This window comes from Nicotiana attenuata, chromosome 6 (genome assembly GCF_001879085.1).
Source record: "Nicotiana attenuata strain UT chromosome 6, NIATTr2, whole genome shotgun sequence".
Classification (NCBI taxonomy): domain Eukaryota; kingdom Viridiplantae; phylum Streptophyta; class Magnoliopsida; order Solanales; family Solanaceae; genus Nicotiana; species Nicotiana attenuata.
In genome coordinates, this window is record NC_031994.1 from 84,566,166 (window position 1) to 84,590,348 (window position 24,183).

At 36.0% G+C, this 24,183-nt stretch overlaps 2 protein-coding genes and 1 long non-coding RNA gene across 3 annotated transcripts; 1 reads left to right on the forward strand and 2 right to left on the reverse strand.

Moving 5' to 3' along the window:
* On the forward strand, positions 4,542 to 13,040 carry LOC109227354. The gene is made up of 2 exons (XR_002068258.1): positions 4,542 to 4,944; positions 12,857 to 13,040. It is a non-coding gene; the product is annotated as an uncharacterized LOC109227354 (long non-coding RNA).
* Positions 13,555 to 14,511, reverse strand: LOC109227352. Its single transcript, XM_019392478.1, has 2 exons — positions 14,128 to 14,511; positions 13,555 to 13,967 (listed from the first exon to the last, which is right to left on the reverse strand). Exons 1-2 carry the CDS (start codon positions 14,445 to 14,447, stop codon positions 13,742 to 13,744), a joined length of 546 nt encoding a protein of 181 aa, XP_019248023.1. The 5' UTR covers positions 14,448 to 14,511; the 3' UTR covers positions 13,555 to 13,741.
* LOC109227355 (F-box/kelch-repeat protein At1g51550) lies at positions 20,332 to 23,508 on the reverse strand. The gene is made up of 2 exons (XM_019392479.1): positions 22,884 to 23,508; positions 20,332 to 21,626 (listed from the first exon to the last, which is right to left on the reverse strand). The coding sequence occupies exons 1-2, from the start codon at positions 23,320 to 23,322 to the stop codon at positions 20,659 to 20,661; spliced, it is 1,407 nt and encodes a 468-aa protein (XP_019248024.1). The 5' UTR covers positions 23,323 to 23,508; the 3' UTR covers positions 20,332 to 20,658.

Genomic DNA, 24,183 nt, shown 5'->3' on the forward strand with positions numbered 1-24,183 from the left:
AGAGAGGGAGAGGAAGCATGTATCCAACAATAAAGGGGTAGGTGTAGAATGCGGAATACCCTGGGCGGTCAAAATGGATTATGTCGTCCCCCACCGCCGGCAGTATTTCAACGTGGCGAGGGATTTCCCACTTAGCCTTCAATTCTCCGATCCCCTCCTCAGTTATGACGGAGGGAGCAGGTTCCTGTTCCTCCCCGGCGGGACTGTGGAAATCGCTCCACGCTTTCCCAAGGCGAGGCAAGATCTCAGCCACCGACGGGACCTCCTCATCTTCTACCACTTCTACTCCTCCAGTGGCCAGAACATCACTTTCCGACGCCGGAGTTGTGGCAGAGAGGTCTGCACGAGAAGAATCGCCATCCATTTTTATCAATTTGATAAAGCAAAGGGATAAAGAAAAGGAAAGACGAAAATTCCTGGCTAACCGGAGAAAATCAAAAATCCAAAGAATCAGGAGAAAAGAAGATTCACAAAGATCTCTTAAGTAATGGTAAAAAATATGTCAAATCGAATGGTGCAGTCCTATTTATAAGAGGCATAAATTCCCCACGAAACCCAAGAGTCGCCAATTGAAGTTGATAGGGCATGAAACGGTTCAATCCCCTGGGAATGTGTGTCATAATGGCAGGTACCCATATACAACGCTTCAAGATAAATGACGTTCCGGTTCCAAAACTGCCGTAATGGTTCAAGGATATCGAAAAGGCGTTGTCACGTTACTAGAATCTAAAGATCATACCCAAGGGGTAGGTAGTCAGATTTCTCTTAGATATGTAACAATCATAATCCGTCTACCAGGACCGACAAGAGACGCTCCCGGTAGACGGAGGGACTAACTGAATTGGTCAAAATCTGACCGCTGCGGTCGGCCTAATCGAGATCCTATCCAAATGACGAGACAGTGGAAGACGACATGGTTTGCTCCAAAACCCCGTACTCACAATCCCCGCCGTGACAAGGAACGATGAAAGCGGACGCGATGTAAAAGTGTATTAATCCGAGTACATAGTGAGGATACCATAACTATATATAGGGAGAAAATCTTCCATTAGGGGGGGGGGGAGGGCTTTTTTCTCTCTCTTCCCTCTCCTCTGTAATCTTCTTAACAAAAAGAAGACAAAGTCATCTTCCATGGAGGATGAAAAACAGTCATCTCCATCGATTAACAAAAGAAGAAATGAAGAATATCAATAAGATTGATCACCCCTATTTCATCTTACACATTATTTTCTGATTTGTTTATAGATCTGGAGGTTATTATGTTTGACTAAGATTTACCTCTTCATCTTTTCTGATTGATTTAACCAAAAAGATCTCGATAACTTTTGGTCAAACATATACCATAAAATATTTATATGATTTTTACAAAATAAGTTTGTGTACTTTTATTTTATTTTAATTTAAAACTTTGGAAAATAGAAAATGTGCCATTTTATTCTTTTATTTCGAGATTAGTCATTCAAGGATAATTATCCAATATAAAGTACGATATTATACCACAACAGTAATATAAACAATGCCTAAGTTCCACAAAAGAAAAATTCGTCCTTTTAATCTATACTATATTAAAAGCACGAAAGCCCTTAGCGAAATGTCGTTCGTCTTTTCTACTCTTTAAAAATAAAGTTTACGCTAGGCAAAATAGTCATTTAATTATTTTCCTAATATTTAGGAATACTCAATTAATTCTCTACTGTTTAGAAATAGTCATATAATTATTTTCATAAAATATTTCCCTAATTAATTATTCCTCTGATATTACAATCTAGATATAAAATTCGTATAGTAAGAAAGTTTTTCGTTCAAATCCACCGCACACTAGGAAAGGTTTTCATTCAACTCCATTTATATTTAGTCTCCTTTAGGTTTCATTGTCAAAACATGACTTGTTCGAGCAGCACATGACTACGGATTCAGGTTCTCTTTCTTTGAAAAAAATTGTATTAATAATTGAATTTTGCATGCACTTTTTTGTTTTTGGTACGAAAGATAATATTGTATTAAACTAAATTAAAAAGTTACTACAGAGAGGGGGATGCATTGGGTGCATCATGTTAGTAGCGTTTGATGGGTTGCTACTACATTGAGGATGAGGACATTAGTGATTTACAAAAAGATGAGGGTGAGTTGACCTAATGGAGTTCTCTACTATAGTAACGCTATTGGTTATGGTGGTTGCATGTCCGTCCTTGTGTACAACAAAAATTGTTGTTGGCATATCCAGGGCCCGTTTAGTTGTCTTCCTATACTTTATGGCTCCTGCTCGATCCAGTTGTAGTGTTGTGTTGGCGAAATCTGGTGGCGCGAAAAAAACAGTAGGTTTGGAGGTTGGTTCCCTACTGCAACCTTTTTTAGCTAGTTGATCATCCACCTCATTTTCCTCTCTCTAGATGTGTGTAACTGTGACACTATGCAGCTGATCCAGGAGGTTCCTGCAGTCAGAGATAAGATTAGTTGTAATGCATATTATTATTGTTTAGCAGTACCTCTGATGCATCAACGTTTATTTCCAGTGGAATCAAACATCGTGTGGTTCCCAATTGCAAACCATGATAGAGGGCTTGTAATTTTGCATTAATGTTGTTTGTGGTGTTGATGTTTCCTGCAAATTCAATAATCCAATTCCCTTCTGAATCGCGAACGAGTCCCCCTATACCTGCTTTACTAGTTGCTAGTGATGCTGCTCAATCTATATTGAGTTTGAAGAAGTTTGGTTTTGGAGGGATCCATTTTATAGGTTTTACTATGGGGTTTTGCTTTAGTTTTAAATTGGTTGCCAGGTAAGTGAATTCCAACGCTTGGTTGGTGACAAATTTAATGGATAGTTGATGTTGGGTATTATTAAAATTTTTGTCATTACAAGTAAGCCAAAAGTGCCATAGTGTATACGAAACAATAGTTTGGTTGTTGATGCGATAAGGCATGGGATGGGTTTTCACCTGCATTAGAGGTCTTAACCATTGTGAGGGTTGTGACAACCTATTGAGGTGGTTAACAACATCAATCAACCTTAGTTGTGCCCTCATAGACTGTACGTTAAGGAGAATTTAGAAATAAGTGATTAATAGACTCTCGTGTGCTATTACAAATTTTGCAACGATCATCCAATAGAATATCTATATGGTGCAAATATTTTCTGGTTGGTAGACGACTGTGCATCATAAGCCATATGAATGTTTTTATTTTAGGGGGGACAAGTATTTTTCAAAGCCATGCATATTGGGGTGTTGGCGATTGGGATACCGTTGTTAGGCAAAGTTGTAGTAGTTTAGTATATATTGATTGCACAGTAAATTTCCCTTGATGTGTTAGACCCCAATATAGTGCATCAAAAACTACTTCTACTGATACTTAAAAGCACTTATACGTTTTAGCCAAACACCTTTAATCTAAAAAAAAATTTTTTTTTGCCTCCTAAAAACTTGGCCAAACACGCTCTTAGATCAATAAGAATCTAGGCTACTTTTTCACACAAAAAGAGGTCAACTTAGCTTATCTATAATTTTAATTAACTTTGAATGATCAATTGTTTTCTGATAAAATGACATACAGACGTAGAGTTTATAAAAAAAATACTAGGTGAGATAAAATAATATTGCTTTTTTGTGTCTTATATAATATAATATTTATAACTATAAATTCTATATAACTAATTATACTAAATTTATTCAAAAAATATTGAATTCAACTATATTGTGTCAATGTAATAACATTTATTTTCATCATTTAAATACACATTGCATTTAGTTTAACCTCCTATCGCTGTTGTTCAACAATTTGTATATATTTTATATAAATTAATGCGATTCACACGTGCAACGCAAGTACACTAAAACTAGTTTTAAGTAAAATTTTAACCCACCGAATTAGTGAAGATAGAATTTAAAGAGAAGTCTAAAAAAAAGAGTGTTAGACACACATTGTGGCTTGTATTTAGAAGTTAAAAAATTAACTAATTTGTCCGAAAAATAGTTTTTAATTTTGAAACTTTAGACCAGGTAACTATTTTGTTATTTCGTTACTGATCAATGTTAAAAAGGGGTCAACTTCTAAATATAAGATTATAGAAATTGCAGAAATATGACATTCTTTGATGTGGTATTTACCTTTTGACCCCCAGCTTGCACTATGAAAAGAACTTTTAAGGTTAAAAGTTAAAAATATTGTGTATAGGACAACCAAGAGGCAACACTTGTAAAATTTGAATTTTTGCACATGAGACAAGCATGAACAAAAATTTAGAAGAATTAACTCAAATAGCCTTCTCATCCAACCTCTTAAACTAAAAATAGTCGGTGTAAGTATAGTATATGCCTACTTTATGTATTATATGTGTATAATAAATGTATAATTTATGTATATAACTAAAAAAGTAAACAACGAATATAGACGGCTATTTGCGTAAAAATCCCAAGAATTTAAGAGCATTCACTTTAATGGCTATTTATGTACTTCACCCTAATTGACTATTGGTGTAAATCAGCTGAAAACATATTGGGCCGAACCCATTAGTCTTTCAATTTTTCACTTCACCCCATCTACCAAACAGAGCGTTATACAGTAAAATAGAAAGTCAATCCTCCCGAAGACGGACAGAGAGCAACAGCAGAGCTGCTAAGGGGTTAGGGTTTCAGATCTCGGCTAAAACCTTTTGGGAAGAAATGGCGTTGAGAAACTTGTACAAGGAGATAAAAGGTATGAAGATGAAGGAGGTGCCGGCGCACCTGAAACCGATGCTATCTATCGATTACGCGAAGAATGCTGTCAAAAAGGGATTGGATAATTACCATGCTAAATACATCGAAACCAGTTCCGTTGACCCTCTCCTCCATGTCTGCTTTGGAGGCATGATTTTCTCCTACCTCGTTGCCCTTCCGGAAGAGCGACGCCACCTCGAGCACAAACAACATGGCAATCATTGATTGTCGCTTGCGATTTTCTAAGGTACGTTATAGTTCGTTGATTCTATGTTTTTTCCCTTGATGCAACTACAACTTTTCTGATTCATTTCTGTACCGGATCTGTAGGGTTTGTATTCCAGATTATAGGGATTTCGTTAGATGGTCTACGTAATCGCCTTATGTTGGGGATATTATGATCCTATAGATGATTTTTTTTGATGTTCTTATTATATAAATGCAATTGAGAAGGGCTTGTGAGGTTAAATCCTAAAAACAGGACAGTTGAAATGAAGAATTACTATCTGAGTCTTATGTGATAAAGAGGATACCTACTAAATCGAAAAAAAAGTCCAATAGAATTGTTATAAATTTGATAATATTCTATTGGAAAATTCCTTTCTTTCTGCCGCACTCTTTTCGGCCATAATGGCCCAAATGGGGTTATTAGTGTAAATTCACCCCCAAATTAGGGTTTTTGTGCTAATTTTATTCCAAAAATGCCCTTCCCGTTAGGTTTTGAATTTCTCTGCTTGATTCTCTCTCGCCCATTGCATGTTTGTCTTCCCCATACATGGAAACTATCAAGCATGCAAACCCTTTTTCCAATAAACGTATTTTTTTTTGTAGTATACGCGTATATATTCCAAATTTATTCATCAATATACATATACTTGATTGTGTATTTCGTATTGTAAGGTCTTCAAAGTCCTAATATTTAAACAACCCTAGATGGCCGAAAACAAAACCGAAGGTATATTTTATCCCTCTCCAAAGCCCCAATACTTAAACAAATCTAATACTTGATTGTTTTTTCATCTCTTACTCAGCTATGTTCTTCTAAGTGAGAGTGAATCGGTATTTCTACCATATTAATTTTTATACATAAATTTATAGTCTGACTCGAAGTTATAGATTCAACTGAACCTATCATTAGAATATTACATCTATCCATGTGCGTATCATTTCGTGTTTGACCGGACACAAGATATTCATTTATACGGGTACTTATTTAGAACCGAAGAACATATTTCGATAAAGATATTATTGTATAAGTTTTCTAATTAGTGGAGCAAATATGAAAAAAATCATAATATGAGTCTTTTGACATATTTAAGTTTGTATATTTCCATATGGTACATATGACATTGTCATTATGATCACAAAGTGGCTAAGTGCGTGAACTCACACAAGTATGATCGATGTCATATTTTTTTTGTTTACAAAAAATATGTTCTTCCAGTATTTGAAAAAAAGATTCTTAATTAGCATAATAATTTAACCACTAAAATTACTTACATTCTCGTTAGCCTAAAGAATTCTCCATTTTAGTTAGCCTAAAGTATCCTCTATCTGGTTTGGTTTGAATAGAGTTATTGTCAAAACTAATGGTGTTAGTTGAATTGCATTAATTACTTCGGTGTATTGATAACTACAATTTTTGAATTCCCATGTAGATATTGAATCCTATTTACTAACAAAATTATTCACATGCCAACCATTTAACTTCTCAATGCAGCATTTACATCTCTTATAGTCTTATTTACTCTTCCTAACTCTTATTAATTCAAGACTATTTTAGTCTTTTGAAATGATGTAAAAAATGAAAGAAAAAAGATACAGTTATAACAAAAAACACACGAGAGCTGGATGAAGATAGAAATTTGATATCATTCATAGTTAAATAGAAAATAAAAATACATATACCATAACCGGATGAACTTAAAAATAAAAGCTAAAAAAAGGAAAAAATAACACAAACAGAACCTAAAAACTAATTAATTTGATCGGATCATCAAAAGTTCCTTGTCCTTTCACTTGCACTTTGAAGACAACAAACAATTGTGCAATTTCAACCAACTCAAATTTAACGACCCAACCTCGCTTGATATCAATCTCCACCACAAAATTTTTCCAGACTTCTTTGAGCCTTCGTATTCACCAATGGCCAATCCTACAAATCAGTCTTTGCCACCATATTGAAGAAGCGCGGTGTTATTTGTTTAAGGAGAGGAGTGGTTTGTTGGATTAAAATATGGTGGCAAAGAGTGATTTGTTGGATTGTCCATTGGTGAACGAAGAAGGCTCAAAGAAGGTTGGAAAAATTTTGTGGTGGAGAATGATATCAAGCGAGGTTGGTCGTTAAATTTGAGTTGGTTGAAATTGCACCATTGTTTGTTGTCTTCAAAGTGCAAGTGAAAGGACAAGGAACTTCTGAAGATCCGGTTGAAATTAATTAGTTTTTAGGTTGTGTTTGTGTTGTTATTTCTTTTCTTTAGCTTTTATTTTTAAGTTCATCCAGTTATTGTATATGTACTTTTATTTTCTGTTGAAATATGAATGATATCAAATTTCTATCTTCATCCAGCTCTCGCGTGTTTTTTGTTATAACTGTTTTTTTCGTATCATTTCAAAAGACTAAAATAGGCTTGAAAGAGTTAGGGAGAGTAAATTAGAGATGTAAATGCTTCATTGAAAAGTTAAATTATTGGCATGTGAATAATTTTGTTAGTAAGAGCTCGTTTGGATTAGCTGATTTGAAGTAGCTGATAACCATTAGGTGCTGAAAAACACTTTTAAGTGCTGAAACTGATTTAATAAATACGCAGTTACGTGTTTGGGTACAAGTGCTGAAATAGCTAATAAGTTGTTGCAGTATTTGATAAAAAAGTACTGATAAGCTCTTTTTCTGTTAAAATGACTTAAATAACCTTAGAACTTTTTGTATTTATAAGGGTGTAATTTCTTCAAAATTTTAGATTCCAGATCGATTCAAATATAAAATATTCTATTTGTCATTTTATTTTAAATACAAATGTGCTTAGATAAGATAATTTTTCTGATAAATATAATTTATTTTATGATAAGCATAAAATCATAAGGTATAATAATTAATAAATTGACAAAAGTTTCACAGTAAAAAATAAACCTAAATAGGAAAAAATATTTGAAGAGAAACAAACATTGTCTTCATCACCACAACACTTAGAAAGCAATACACCAAAAATTTGATATGTCCTCATTTATTACATACAGTTCAAAGATTAATACACAATCATAGATGTAAATATGCAAAGGAATAGAGAACTAAAAAAGGAATATTTTAAGGATAAAATTGTAAAAATCTTGGTCAAACTTAAAGTGCTTATAAGCTAAAAATTCATAAGCTGGGGGTGACCAGCTTATAGCTTTTGACTTATTTTTGACCTATAAGCAATTGGCTTATAAGCACTCTTAACTTTACCAAACGCGTAGATAAGCCAAAAAATGCTTATAAGCTAGTTTGACCAGCTTATAAATTTAGCCAAACACCCTCTAAATATGATTCAAAATCTACACGGGGATTCAAAAATTGTATTTATCAATACAATTTTGGTAATCAAATAGTTAATACAATTCAACTAACACCATTAGTTTCGACAACTACTCTATTCAAACTTAGATAGTCGCACCAGTAATAGGTTGTTCGTTCACTCACAGGATTCTTTAGGCCAGCTAAAATGGAGAATTCTTTAGGCTAACTAGAACTAAGTAATTTTAGTGGTTAAATTATTAGGCTAATTAAGAATTTATTTTTTCCAAATACTGGAAGAACATATTTTTTTTGTAAAAGTATGACATCCATCCTACTTGTGTGAGTTCACGCACTTAGCCAGTTTGTGATCATAATGACAATGTCATATGTACCATATGAAAATATACAAACTCAAATATGTCAAAAGTCTCATATTATGATTTTTTTCATATTTGCTCCACTAATTAGAAAACTTATACAATAATATCTTTATCGAAATATTTTCTTCGGTTCTAAATAAATACTGTATAAATGAATATCTTGTGTCCGGTCAAACAAGAAATGATACGCACATGGATAGGTGTAATATTCTAATGACAGGTTCAGTTGAATCCATAACTTCAAATCAGACTATAAATTTATGTATAAAAATTGGTGTGGTAGAAATACCGACTCACTCACACTTACAAGAACATAGGTGAGTAAGAGATGAAAAACAATAGAGTATTAGGTTTGTTTAAGTATTAGGGCTTTGAAGAGGGATAATATATACCTTCGGGTTTGTTTATCGACCATCTAGGTTGTTTAAATATTAGGACTTTGAAGACCTTATTATACGAAATACACAATCAAGTATATGTATATTGATGAATAAATTTGGAATATATACGCGTATGCTACAAAAAAGATGAAAAAATACGTTTATTAAAAAGAGGGTTTGCATGCTTGATATTTTCCATGTATGGGGAAGACAAACATTCGATGGATGAGAGAGAAATTCAAAACCTAACGGGAAGGGCATTTTTGGGTGTGATTTTACATTAATATCCCCATTAATGCCAAAAAGAGTGGCAGAAAGGAATTTTCCTTTAACATATGAATGCATTTAACAACACAGATAGAGGATAAAATGAGTGCATTTAACAGCACACATGGCAAGATTAGAAATGAATGCTTTTAACAATACACACAGAGAATAAAACGAGTGAACATCATTCAAGATAGTTTAGTCATGTCTTATACACAATTTCAAATGCACTACTCCATATTCTATGATGGTTGAGGGTATTGATCGGGACGAGATATCACATAGAAAATCAAAAATTCCGCGGAATCCATGAGAGACTAAACAAATAATAGAGCACAATGAAGAAAATATCCGTACAAGCTAATACCAATTAATTTAGATTAACGTCTAGTCTTGTTTGTAGGTTTACATTAGTCCAACATTTTTCTTATTCTTGTTGAGCAATTTGTATGTTAGTGGAAAATGTAGATAACTTCTAGAAGTTAAGAGTGTTGGAATGAGACAGATCCAAAGAAGGAAAATGAATAGAGAGTTCATATAGCCAACTCCGATTAGCTTAGAACTATGGTTTTATTGTTTACTATGTACCCAATCAGATGTCTCATGCTTCAATCTACATTTCTACTTAATTCTGCAAAATACTTGTTGCTTTCCGATTGCAAAATACATTAGTCCAATGACTGCAAAATACATTAGTCCAAGATACTTCAAGTTTACTGTAGTATGCTTTTTTTATAAATATAGTGCTTCATCCTGTAGTATCCTTTTCTATAAATAAGGATCAGGGTCGTAAACTAGTGGACATACTTGTGAATCATGAGAAATTAATGTCTATACTTCTATAAGTATGTCTAGACATATGAATTGTATTGGTTGTTTTCTTAGAATAACTATATTAAGGATAATCCAAATACTTTTATCAAGTTTGTTTGGCTCAAAAGTTAACAATATACTTTGTAAGCTAGAAAACAATCAAAAGTAAGAAAAGGGTAAATCGTAATCAAATATAATAAACCTAGAGATGCAAAGATGATATTATTGTTGTAGATCTAGTATTGCAAAGTGATAATATGAACTCAATAAGATATGTTCGTTTGAGGTAGAGATAGAGAGAGAAAGCCAGAAAATGAGAGAGTTGTATTAGATCAGAATCCCCTCCTTTACAATGTGAAGGTCTCCTTTATATAATAAGAGACTTCCTCGAAAGAATCAAAAAGTTACAAAGACAGGTAACGTCTCCCTAGTGAAGACACTGAGTCCTAAACGATGTCGCTTTTGTCCCCACGTCCGAGTCGTACCCGCTACGTTAGTCGGCGTACACTCACTGGGCGTACCCACTGGCGTAGAGATGCTGATGGTCAAATTTGACCCTATACAGTTAGTCCCTCCGCTCGTTGGAGACGCATTCGGTGGGCGTCTTCGATGGGCGGAAATGCGAACCTCGGCTTAGGAGAATTTGACCTCGACCAGGGGCGGCAATATGAATGAGGTGAAATATATGACGTTGTTGAGCCACTAACGCGTGGCTTCCTTTTTGGAATGACGTCATCGCCTGTATGCATCATTATTATATTTGCCCCCGAGGCGGTTCAGAGGATGATGTGACATTTTGGTTTCCCGCGCACGTTTTGAATCATGACTCTTCTATTTCTGCGCAACTTATCCCTATAAGTAAGAGAGAGGTTCGATTCGACTTTCAAGCCTTCGGAAAGCATTTTCTGATTTACTCCTTTGTCTTTCTTTCCTGTAACCGTTATTTCGTGAGGGACTCTCCCACTTCTGTTGAAACCACACTTCCTATCGTCAGTGCTTCGTTTCTTACGTAGTATAATCATGACAAAACGTGGACAGAATAGTAAAAGGCCAAAGATAATGCCCCGTCTAGGGTTCCGCCATCTTCCGGTGGTGAAGGGGAAAAGGCGGAGAAGGCCCTTGTTCCTCTCAGTGTAGACAACGTCCTTCCGAATGAGATGCATGTTCGCAGGGATTTTCCAACTAAAAGCCCAGACCTTCCCTAGGAGCACAACGTTTTATTACAATCCCATTTAGATGATCTTCGAGAGACGCACCATATTCCGGACCACGTGGAAATGGTTCCGGCCGGGACGGACTATACCGATGTGCACCGGCCTGGATATTGCACATTCTATGAGTACCCGTTCTTGATCGGTTACAATCTTCCAATCTACCCTCTGATGGAGGAGCTTTGCCGTTTTTACAATGTGTGTCTGGCTCAGCTCACTCCTTACACCTTGAAGGTGTGCCGTATTATGACCACTTATGCGGCCAGGGCTGAGTGCAGCGTCTCGGTCCACCACCTCTTACACTTATTCAGCCCCGGTTACCTGAGGGGTACCATGCTGCAGTTAAAAAGTCGTGGCACAAGGGGCTTGGTTGTTAAAGCCGATGATAAGCCCAACCGCCGCTTTTGGCGTAAATATTTCTACATCAGGACGGAGCACCTGGTGTCGAATCCCGAAGGGTTCCCGGAAAGATGGAATCCAGAACGTAAGTATTTCTACTCGTGGAATTCAGGACTGCTTGCGCTTTTGACCATATGGCCATTGTGATTTCTTTGCTTTTCTCCCTTTTTTATTCGCAGCGAGGGCTTCTCCACCCCAGTTCACTGATGACATTAAATCATGGGTGGAAAGAATAATACCTTATGCGGAGGAATGCCGTACCTGGGCTGCATTTCTTCAACAGTACGGCCCGTCAGGTAATTCTTTGGCTACAGTTTGGGAGTTCCCTACGTTCTTGTTACCTGACTTATTCGCGTTGGCAGGTCCGAGCGCCCCTAAGAAGAAGAAAAAGAACGTCGACACCTCACCTGGGGCGGGGACTGATTCTGAAGGCGGATACATACCCTGTGGTTCGCCCAGTGATGGCGTTGCGGAGGTTCCTCAACCGCTGCCCGTGGCGGCGTCCACGAGGGGAGCGACTCCTTCAATGCCATCCCCACGGGCTGTGGAGGAGACTTCTAAGAGCGAGGAGCCGCCAGGAGTCAAGGCCAGTTTTTATGGCAGATGCCATCCGTTCCGGGAGGTCGGCTCCCAAGGGGGCGGTTCTCGACGCCAGCCCAACACGCATTCCGGAGAGCGGCTCATCCGCTGCCTTTGAAATATTTACGCCAAAAGCGGCGGTTGTATCATGACAACTCTCTCATTTTCTGACTTTCTCTCTCTATCTCTACCTCAAACGAACATATCTTATTGAGTTCATATTATCACTTTACAATACTAGATCTACAACAATAATATCATCTTTGCATCTCTAGGTTTATTATATTTAATTACGATTTACCTTTTTCTTACTTTTGATTGTTTTCTAGCTTAAAAAGTATATTGTTAACTTTTGAGCCAAATAAAATTATTCGTGTGAATTGTGAAATATGTTTCGAGATGTTGCTTGCTTTGGAGCATGTGTATTGTTGAACCTCGAGAACTAGCTCAGCTCGTATATTGAAAAATTGCTACTTCCTCTAAAAAGGGAAAGAAAATGAAAATGAAGAGAGATTTGAAAATTGTGCTTTATCTGTTCGCTAGGTAAATGTCGGGAGCTCCTATTAACTGAGCTGGTATGTTTACACATATACGTACCCCATATTGTAACAAATTATTTTGTCTTTGTTGACAGATTCCTTGGGAGACTGAGTGGATGGTCTAGTGAAGGACAAACATCTGTTTCTGTTGGTTGCTTTACCCTTTTGCCAATGTAATTGGTGTACCCAATGATATAACTCATTTTATTTTATAAAATACATGGCTTATTAATTTAATAAAATATAACCAAGTACTTTTCCCCTTGGCTTGTGGACAGTAGAACATGTGCGTTACTTTTTTTTTTTGGTTTCTCGCCCGGTGTCCGGTACCCGCATTTGAGCCCGACTATATCCGGATTCGCGCTGCGTAGGGCCCCTTTCGGGAAAGGGCTCCCTACCAAGAATTTTTTCATACTCAGGGCTCGAACCCGAGACCTCTGGTTAAGGAAAGAGCCCGCATTTGAGCGCGACTATATTCGCATTCGCGCCGCGTAGGGCCCCTTTCGGGGAAGGGCTCCCTACCAAGAATTTTTCCATACCCAGGACTTGAACCCGAGACCTCTGGTTAAGGGAAGAGCAGTCCCATCCAGTGGACCACATCCAGTGGTGGTAACATGCGCGTTACCTAAATAGAGGCAGAATTTGCTTATGCGCGTGTTGTTATACGAGTCAATGTTTTTCCTTCACCCATTTACAGATATGTCTCTTTCTCTAAGGTAACAATGTTTGGAGTAAAAGCAACTGCCGCTGCTCGGCTAAAGACGGGTAAGAGGCTTTGACCCAAGCCTAGGCCTCGTAGAAATTGCCTTAGCTACTTATATATGATTAATCGAAGAGGGTATATAATACATAACTACAGCGAAACAATGAAAGGTAGTACAACTATTTACAATATACTACTCAAGTGAAAGTATGACGTACATAAACTATGAAACTAAGCTAGCTTACAAGGTCCTAACCATCGTCAAGTATTTGTTTCATCAAAGCTCCTCCGCTTGATGTCCAGAGTCTTTATCTCCAAAGGAGAATGTTCTTTTTACCTTATTCTTTGTTTTCTGCACTGCCTCCCCAGCTAATTTTGCAGCTGATTTGGCGGAATCTTCCATTGCCTCTTTACTCTTGTCAAGGCTCTTTATCACTGCTTCTTTCACCTTTTCACCTGCTCCTTCTTCCTCCTTGCCTTGTGCTTCTTGGCTATCTCGGAAACTGCGTATTATTCTCACAAGTCAGTCGCAAACAAATTCTAACTTGGGAAAAAGGAAACAATAGAGGGGTGTTGTAGACTTGAAATAAATAGGTAAATACAAGTATTTGATAAATTGATCGAAATATACATGAGTGAATATTTAGGGTTGTGATAACTTACTCAAGAGTTGGAGGGGAGAAGTAGGCCTTGCCTTGTTTGACGAGTGAGTTGAGTTTGCTCCAGTAACTGGTTGAAGTTTGAGGAAGAGTAGTGGGGAAAGAAAACATTCTCTTGACCGTCTCTATAATAGGAGTTTTCTGGGCCTTGGCCTCCATGTGGAGTTGTTCTTGAAGCTGCTGCGCTGCTTCTTCTTCTTGTCCTCCTCCAACGGTGCCAATAGCAGCTGCTGCAGTAGTGGAGTTGTGGGAGGACATGATAAACAACAATAAGAGAAGGAACAAGGAGGAGTAGGTCCTAAAATGAAGATGGCTGCTTTCCATATCGTTGCCAAATGAGCTTTGAGGCTTTTGGATAGATCACAGAAATTAATAATTTGTTCAATAGTAGGTGCTAATTATACTGCCGTTGGGGCTTCTCAGAAGTTGCTACTATTTTATTGTTGGCCGACACGTTTTCACAAAGAGAAATGTGGCACATCATACGTGGACACCTTTTTTGGCTACCACTTGGCAGAGATTTTGGGCTGTCATGTGGCACTTGAGAAAAGACATGAACAAATTAGTAGAATGCCTGTACAATTTTGGATTAGTTACCTCCTATAACAAATGTTGATATCTTATTTATTTTAAATAAATATTTTTTTAAAAAATTATATTTTATAGCTATCTTTTGATTTTTTATAGTCAAATATCTATTTATGGTCACATCCTACCCTTAAGTCATAAAATAAGCTTTGTATTATTTTTCTCTCTCATATACCCTCAAATTTCTCCTATCTCCTATCCCATATCTATCTAGGTATTACTGTTTCAAAATTCTAGCAGACGGCTGCTGCATTAGCTTTCTTTGTGTTTCTTCTGCGTTTAGTTTCACTCCAATTTTACTGTTGATAGCTTCCCTACTCACACTTGCGAAAAATCTTTGTTCTCCTAACCAGTCAATAAGCAAAAATCTGGGTGAACTGTTGGGAGATGACTGCTTGTAAAGAGACTAAGCAACCTACGAATCTAATCGTTTCAAAAACTGAAACTCAAGCTCTAATCTTTTCTAATATCTGCTATTCTTATTTCTCATGTTTCCTTCTTTAACCACTAAAATTGTCATCATTTACAGACAATTGCTCTTGAAAAAGCAATGGAAGAAGGAAAGATTTTGACAGATATTTTTTCGCTGTAATGGAATTTGTATTTTCTGTTAATATATTTTAATATATTTCATATATTTCAATGTATCTCGTTGTATTTCATTGTATTCATTGTCTTTTTTCATTGTATTTCAATGTATCTCGCTGTATTCTATGTATTTCATTGTATTCATTATCTTTTTTTCCATTGTAGTTCAATGTATCCCGCTGTATTCTATGTATTTCATTGTATTCACTGTCTGATTATATTCAATGAATGTATTCATATGTTTTATTTAATTAATATAATTTATGTATTCAGATGTATTATATAATTTCTCTGAAGATTGCTATGTTTTTGGGGTGTTTTTCAATTGAGAATCTTTTTTATAACTGAAAATACAAAATTTGTGTGTTATAATTGAGTTTGTTGAGTTATATTAAGAGTCTATTATGTTAATTGATTCACTTTCCGTTTAAAAACAGTGTACTTCCCTGTTTCACGCCGTGAATACAGTCGAATAGAATAATCTGTCCAGCTGTAATTCCATATTTCACGCCATGAATACAGTCGAATACACTCGAATACAAAAATCTGTCTAGCTGTAATCCCATGTTTCACGCCTAAAAATGCTACTCTATTCATGAATACAGTAGCTTAAATACTTTGAATACACTCTAAAAAGTCTGAAAACATAGCTATAGAAAGTAATATAGTAAATGATAGCTATAACTAGCTAATAACCACTAAAATATAGTGGTTTCTGAAAGTTTCTCTATAATTTTCAGGAATTTCTTGAGTTTCTAATAAAAAGTTATTTTGACTTAAATATAGGAGTAAGACGTCAAAACATTTTACTCTTTTAATTCCCATTTCCCAACGATGCCACAGTTTTATATGCACAAGCATTGTTATATATGCCATCTACTTTTGCGGTTGAATTTTGTTAGACTGTAGAATGGACTAGGGGTGTTAATGATTCGGTTCGGACGGTTATTTTATAAAATTTGCATCATACCAATTTTTCGGTTATTCTATTATGTATAACCAAAATTAGACTTTTCGAAACCGTCCCAATCATGTCGGTTTCACTTCGGTATCAGTACGACGGTTAATTTTTGATATTTTTTTAAATATCATGTGTAAAACTCACTAGTAGAAGTAAAATGCAATAACATATGTTCTTTTACAGGAGTTACCAAAACTTTCTAGACATTTTTACTATTTAAAGGGTGATGAATTAAAAAAACATGAAAGATGGCTAGAGTATAAATCCATCAACTATTTGACAGCAACGTAAAAAAAATCAAGTAAAAGCAAAGAAAATATAAATCACACAAGGGAAAGATATTAACCAAGTCGGGACTCAAGAATAAAGTTTATATTAAATATGCAAAAAGATAAATCTAAATTGTATGAAAGGAAACATATTCAATACATTGTAGCTTTCTACTCATAATCGCTAGAACACTTTGTGTCTTGCTAATAAAGATACTTGAAATAACTTAGTTTAAGTATAAGTAGCATAATAGATTTTATGAATTAGTATTTTGAGTTTAATTACTTGTTGGCTTGTAACAATTTTCATAATTCTAAGACCCAATGAAAAATTTAATGTTTATTCGTTTTAGACTTGCTATATAAATATATTTTTCACATATAAAATTTATTCGGTAAGGTTCGGTATTTTTTCGATTTATTTTTATAAAATAGAAAACTTACCCTAATTATCGGTACGGTTACAGATTTATATAAAAACCTACGATTTCTTTAAAAGAAACCTAAAAATCGATTCGGTGCGGTACGGTTCGATCGGTTTAGTCGGTTTTCAAATATCCATTGACACCCCCTAGATAATTTGCATGACTATTATTACCATACATAATTAAATTTAAATCCACGTAACGAACGTTGTGTTTTCAAAAAAATAAAATCTGTAACCATTTTGCTCCACTCCGAAAAACAAAAAGAGATTCTTACTTATCTATATTAATTTTGAAACTTATTTATCCTTATTATGAGATTTTAACTTAATTACAAGTCAATATATAAATTACTAATTTTGTACAAAATATGTGTAAGACTCTAATCTTCCATACTTTCTCTCCCTCTTCCTACCCAAAACTAAAACTATAAAGGCGTAATGGCTTCCTGACCACTTAAACTTATAAGGCTTTTGAAAGCCGATACACGAACTTTGGATTTTCCCATTTGAACACTCCAACTTGAAAAAATGGGTAATAATAAACACATCCACCAGAGCGTGTATATCAATTACGCAGACATGTACAACCCATCATGCTAAGCTATTTATTACTTGCCATGTGTTATTTGTGGGTCCCATTTTTAAATACAAAATCAGAAAAAAAAAGTTACAAATACAAAAAGAAAAAAAAAACAACAACGCCTGAAACATACTAGGTGTTCGACAATTCCACCGTGGGAATCGTCCCCTCCGACGAGCAGCAGAACTCCGGCGAGGCAAAAATGAACGCGCAAGGTGTTCCAGGTATCCAAATTGGAAAAGAAAGGTACCAAAATGTTCGCTTTGATGAGGAGAATGCTCCTACACTTCTAATTTCATATGGATACCAACCAATTCCTCCAATTTCACAATTCAAAAGCTCTGGCAGTCCGATTGAGCAAGGTGTTCGACGAAATGCCCCTATCAATTCTGGGCCAATTGGAGACCAATTTCCAATTGGAATCCCTTCTACTACACCCATGGTCCATGGATCCTCTATGCAAAGATTCAGCTCAATCCATTCAAGAAATCAACCATCACCACCAAGTTGAAAACTCAGAACTTCACCAGTTAGCCGGGCATGGTGGTCTAGGGATAATTGGATCCCAAAACCAATGCCAATCCATTTCTGCACCCCAGGTGAGTATTCCCAACCCATCACAACCAATTTTATATGGGTCAATCGCGTCGAATATTAAAAAAGGTCCTTCAGAACACTATTCACCAACACTGCTCGACCAAATGTCAACCCCCAATCCAGCCCAATTCAAAGGAATTTATTGATGGGAGATCCTTCCTTAGCATCTATGGAGATCACTTGCCAAGTTTCTCAGCAATCCATTGCAGGAATTGAATCTGCTCAAAAAATTGGAATAGTCTTGCAATCCATTGCGGGAAGATGAAAAAATTGGAAAAGTTTTTTTTTTCTTTTTCATTTTTCATTTTTATTTATATTTATTCTAATTCTAATTTTTTTAAGTAAAAACAATACTATTCAGTATTCACGTGTCTTGGCAGCGTGATTTGCACACAGTTTAGCCATGTCAGCTGTAGTGCTTCCACATAGGCATGGTCAATGGTCAAAAGTATTTATTATTATCCATTTTGTCAAGTTGGAGTGTTCAAATGGGAAAATCCAAAGTTCGTGTATCGGCTTTCAAAAGCCTTACAACTTTAAGTGGCCAGGAAGCCATTACGCCAACTATAAATTAACAGAAGAATATTTGGCAACTTTTTCCTCAACGTCAGGCATACTTTTACGAGAACAAAGAGATTTGGCATCAAGCAATTATATTATGTTTTCTCTTGTTTTTTTCTTGTTTTTTCTATGTTAAACAAAGCACGAGTTATCACATTTGAACGAGGGAAGATCGTTAATTTCTTTTAGCCTTTTGGAATCAATAAACAAAATAGTATTAATCAGAAGCGATCGAATTGGAAACTATGTTAATCCATTAGAAAACTTAGAAATTTTGAATTCGAAAATCAAAATTTTGCAAAATTATTTTATATTTGGATTGGGTGTTGTTGCAAATGATTGAGAATATCCTTTGGAGTTTATATCTCAATTTTGAGACAATTTAGTGAAGATTCGAGGTGGTTTTGGTTGAAATTTTATCTTAAACTCGAAAAAAAAGACACAAACAAATTGTATATATTTTGTATGTCGAGTGTAGAATCAGTATACAAAATATCTACAACTTACATAATTGTATATAAGTTGTATATAAATTGTATGTAAATTGTAGTTTTTGATCGAATTATGTACAAAAAAGTATATTAAAGTTATAGATAAATTATACATTTTGACCGAATTTATATATATTTATAAATAATTTAGTTACTTTATGTAAATATGAACACTTAGATAAAATGGGTAAATATATTTAAAATCTCATATATACACACAAAAAAAAAAATCATTCATGGGGCTCCCCCTCCCATTGTGCATCACGTTTTGAAGTTTTGAACAACTCACTTCTCACCATTTAATTTGCTTCAACACTCCCTTTTACAAACTTAGATGGCTCGGGTACATGACACGGAAAGATATTGATGCTCCGGTGAGGAGGTGTGAGAGGCTGGCATTGGAGGGCCAATGGAGAGGTAGAGGCATGCTGAAGAAGTATTGGGGAGAGGTGATTAGGCAAGATATGGCGTTGCTCCAACTTACTAAGGACATGACCATGTGTAGGAAGGGTTGGAGGTTGAGAATAAAGGTTAAGCGTTAGTTAGCCGAATGTTGTCCTTGTTTGTAACAGTAGCTTTGATACACCACTTGGTGTTTTTCGTGTTTTTCGATTTCTGTTACTACTTGCTGTTGTTTTTTGTTTTGGTTTTCTGATTGCATTACCTACTGCTAGTTTTGTATTTTCGCTTCGGTTGTCAGATTGATTTGCTTGTTATTGTCCCCCTCTTCCCTCCCCCTCTTTTTCCCTTCCTAAGCTAAGGGTTTACCAGAAACAACCTCTCTTCCTTCTTAAAGGTAAGGTCTGTGTACACTCTACCCTCCACAGACCCCGCTTGTGAGATTACACTGTGTTGTTATTTACTCCCTTTTACAAACCAGGCCACTTTCGTCCTTGCCTATTAGCGATGTAGGATCTCACAAATTTTGGCCATATGTGCAATATTCATTATATTGCATACCCCTGACAGTGAGTTGATAGGCCAAGCTAGGGTTGTAACGATATAGTTGTACTCTGTTGGATTTAATATTAGTATTAATATTAATATTTTGTTATTAAAACGGATATTTAATAACATTTCTGTTAATATTTACTATTAACAAATAAATTTGGTCCAAAAAATTAATCAATCAATCATTTGACCAAATACGAAGCCGAAGCCGAGCGAGAGCAATCATATAATCAAAGCAAAATCTAGTCTGTTTACAGGACTCAATTTCATCTATTCTGCCCTCCTAAACTAGAAACTTACAGGTACTATCACAACTTGGTTGGCTCTATTTTCCTCAAGAAGACCAGAAACATACCTTGACAATTCTTTAGGTCCAATACTAAGGCCAAACTACCAGCTTCTATGTCTTTTACTATACAAAGCACCACATCTCTAGCTGATACAAGTGGGACTGATATTTACATTACATGCATTTGTCATGTAAAGCATTTAGCATTTCGGAATCTCCTGCCCATTCTCCTATCACTGAATCACAAGCTCCACAAGAAACAACTCTCCATCAAATCTCAATCCAGAGGATTCGGCAGGCTGAAGCGAACCATCTACCATACCACCAAAGATATAGAAGTTACGACCTGAAGGATCCACACAAGCTCGGTGAAATGATCTGCCACCAGGGTTATCACCTTTGGACTTGAGCCGTCTCCACAGTTTAGTCTTTGATCGCTCCAAGTTTGAAGGAGTCCCAGACTGCATCATGGATGTCACTAAGCCGATATCCAACACCCAAAAGTCATCTTTTCTGTGTCTGTAGGAATCTTCTCCTCCGTGGATTAATAGTCGGCCACCTATGATGAGATTGGCTGAGTGACCAACTCTTGGCAAGGCCAATCCTTGGGGTATATTTTGCAAGTCAAATAGTAACTGTACCCATCTCCAGTGACCTTCAGATGTATCAAAAAGCCATACATCATTTAGCACCTCATATCCCAAACCCCTCCCTCCAAACAAAATTGTTTGGTTTCCTCCAACATGGGTCAATGTATGCCCAGAGCGAGATGGTGGAGACGGATGAGTCACAATTTCCTGCCACACTCCAAGATGAAGATTCTCGGACAGTTCTAATACCCATGTATCTCCTAGTCGCAGGCCATTCAAACCAATCCCTCCTTGAATCAGCATCCTCCTTTTATCAATGCTACATGCAGCATGAGCGCCTCTTGGCGGAGGCACAATGGAACCGACATCAAGTAGCCTCCAGGACAATGTGATACCAAATGTATCATGTACCGCTACCTGGCCGACCCATGTATCATTTTGGCGGGCGCCATGATCATTTATTCCTCCAAAAAGGACTAGACAATCACCAATCACAACACATGAATGACCAAAGCGGCCACTTGGGATCCCTGATTCAATCTTGTTCCACTTCAATATTCTCTTGAAGTCATTGCCAACATAAGCTACCCATGTATCGTCCAGATGTTTTCCTAAAGTATAGAACAAATAACACCACTTCAGGAAGAAATATTACTGATATGAAGCCATGATTATCTACAGACAAACATCAGATAGCCAATTACTGCATATGAACCAACGATAATCTACATAACTAATTTTATAATATGTATGCTATTCAGTGTTTAGATGTTTGCTGACATCTGAATTTAAGTTTTCGCGCTAAGCGAAGTTGTGAAAGACGTCTTATTGTGATCCATGTCTAATGTTAGTTCATTTCTCCCCTTAAGCTAACTCTTTCACGATCTTTTCAAAATTTCTCTCAGTAAATTGAAGTTCATCTCAGTTAGCTTTTAATTAGAAAATTCAGCAGAATTTATATATCTATCCCAAGAACATATAAAAGTTTTAGAACATCTCCAAAGCTTGCATGTGGTGCTTCATGTGTAAAGTAAAGCCAAGACACTGATCGCATGAATTTCATTCAACCTGGTCCATTAACTAGCCAAAACAAGAGTATCCTTCCCAGCTTATCCGAAAACCTAAATAAATACTATAAATATCTCAGCTCTATTAATGTAAGAAGCAGATATCCAGTAGCAATAGCAATACCGAAAAAGCTCCATGACATTAGTCAGCAGTACCCTGATTTGTTTTCTTCAAATGGAACAGCCTATGAAGAACTGAAATGAGAGAAAAAATCTAAGCTTGAACTAATCAAGAGAAAAATACCTTACTAGATCACTATAAAAAGCCGAGCTAGTAAAAGAAAACAACTAATCAAGAGATAGGGAAGGAGTTAGAGTATCAAGTACGGATTCGGAAGACCTCAATAGCTTTCGCTTAGACCAGTATTTGTATTATGAAATTTATTAAATATGTATAATTTAATTGCAAACCTAGTAAGTAAGGCCATCTATAGATTCGGTGGCAATTTAGAACCCGTAAACTTCATATTCTGATTCCGCCTCGGTCATAAGAAATATCCTTACTAGATCACCATAAAATGCTGAGCTAGTAAATGAATACAAGCACAATGACTTACACAAAGTCGAAGTATATGCCCCATCTGAGCATTAATCAATAAAACCATGAGAACAAGCAAAAATGATAGTAAAAGGAGGAATTAACTGAGTTTACCAAAATCTTTTAACACCCATGTGACTTTCAGCAGAGGAACCAAAATAATTGCAAATGCAGTACAAAGATTATTGAACATAGGAACAATTTCAGAGTTATGAAAAGTTTAGTCAAGAAATCAAAATCCATTAATGAGAATACTGACTAACCTCCCTCACAACCCCCACCAAAGAGAACTAAACAGCCAGAGACAAAATTGAGAGAATGAGAAGCTCTAGGCCGAGGAAGCAGCATCTCTTCATCTCCTCCTTGTGGATGTGTAGTCAAGAGTCTGTTACAGTAGACAGAATCTAATCGGTAGATTTGCTGGTACAGCTTCTTCCATGGAAATTGCTGTTGTTTATTACTGTCAGTAGCAAAGGATCTGAGTGCATCAATGGAAGATTGACCCCAATCTCTACGGCAAAGAGATTCCCAAAAAGGGTCAGAGTAAGTGAGAGACCTGAATTTCTTACAAGTCATAGCAAAGCAAAAGATTGAGTCCAAAGGTAAGAGTAGTAATATGGAGAAAAGATGGTCTTGGGCTATTCTTGTAATTGGAGATGATCCATTGATAGAAGGATTGCTGCAGCTGCTGGTTGTAGCCATGGGAGATGAGAGTGAAGAGCACACGCTGCTGCTTATTTGTTGGGATATTTTGCCTCTGAGTTTTTACCTTCTTGTGTTGTAGGCGGAGACCTCTGTTTTTTGCTCTGTCTTTGGGTTTTTTTTTTTTAACCATAATTCAACTTTCATTTTTACTACACCAGACGCAGAGCAGAGCAATAACTTTTCTTGGTTTATCTGCCATTATTAACAGCCTGTTTGGATGGTTGTTTTATACTGTTTCATAATATATCCTACAGTATTGTATTTACTGTATTATTTTGACGTGTACAATATTTCATGCATCAACAATATGAATAATAAACTTATAATATTATAAAAAATATTACTATTATATAAAAAGATAGGATAATAAAAAAAATAAGATTATTTAATAATAGAAAAGGACAAATGAGAGAAAAAATAAGGAGACAATGCGACCACACCAAATTGATCGTTTTATAAAGTGACACTTTTTCTCGTTACATAACCACCAATTTAAAGTAACAATACAATACATACAATATAATAGGGAACAACAGTCCAAACAAGCGGTAACTATCATTTTTTTTACTCAGTAACGTTTTTTTGGTTTGTTTGTTGGTTGGTTTTAGTGGACCCTGGGACAAGAAGTGTCAGTGAGGATATTTGTCATTTTGTGTTTTGCTGGAAAAATCCTTTTTTATCCTCATCATCTTGGTACTAGGCAGTCCAATAAGGAGGGCCTAGTTTAAAGTTCACAAATCAAATGGCGTTAACATGCATTCTCTCCCAATTCCACACTCTACGGTCGCTTTCGAAATAATATATTCTTATCCAACACTTAGGCTTTAGTTTTAACGAGTCAAAGTTGGATAATATTGA

Bases quoted from the DNA above. Each gene is read 5' to 3' on its own strand.
- LOC109227352 (XM_019392478.1), bottom strand. From the start codon at position 14,447: ATGGAAAGCAGCCATCTTCATTTTAGGACCTACTCCTCCTTGTTCCTT. The intron at 13,968-14,127 runs GTAAGTTATCAC...AATAATACGCAG, and splicing joins TTCTCCCCTCCAACTCTTGA to TTTCCGAGATAGCCAAGAAG.
- LOC109227355 (XM_019392479.1), bottom strand. From the start codon at position 23,322: ATGGCTACAACCAGCAGCTGCAGCAATCCTTCTATCAATGGATCATCT. The intron at 21,627-22,883 runs GTTAGTCAGTAT...TCTATACTTTAG, and splicing joins TGGTGGGGGTTGTGAGGGAG to GAAAACATCTGGACGATACA.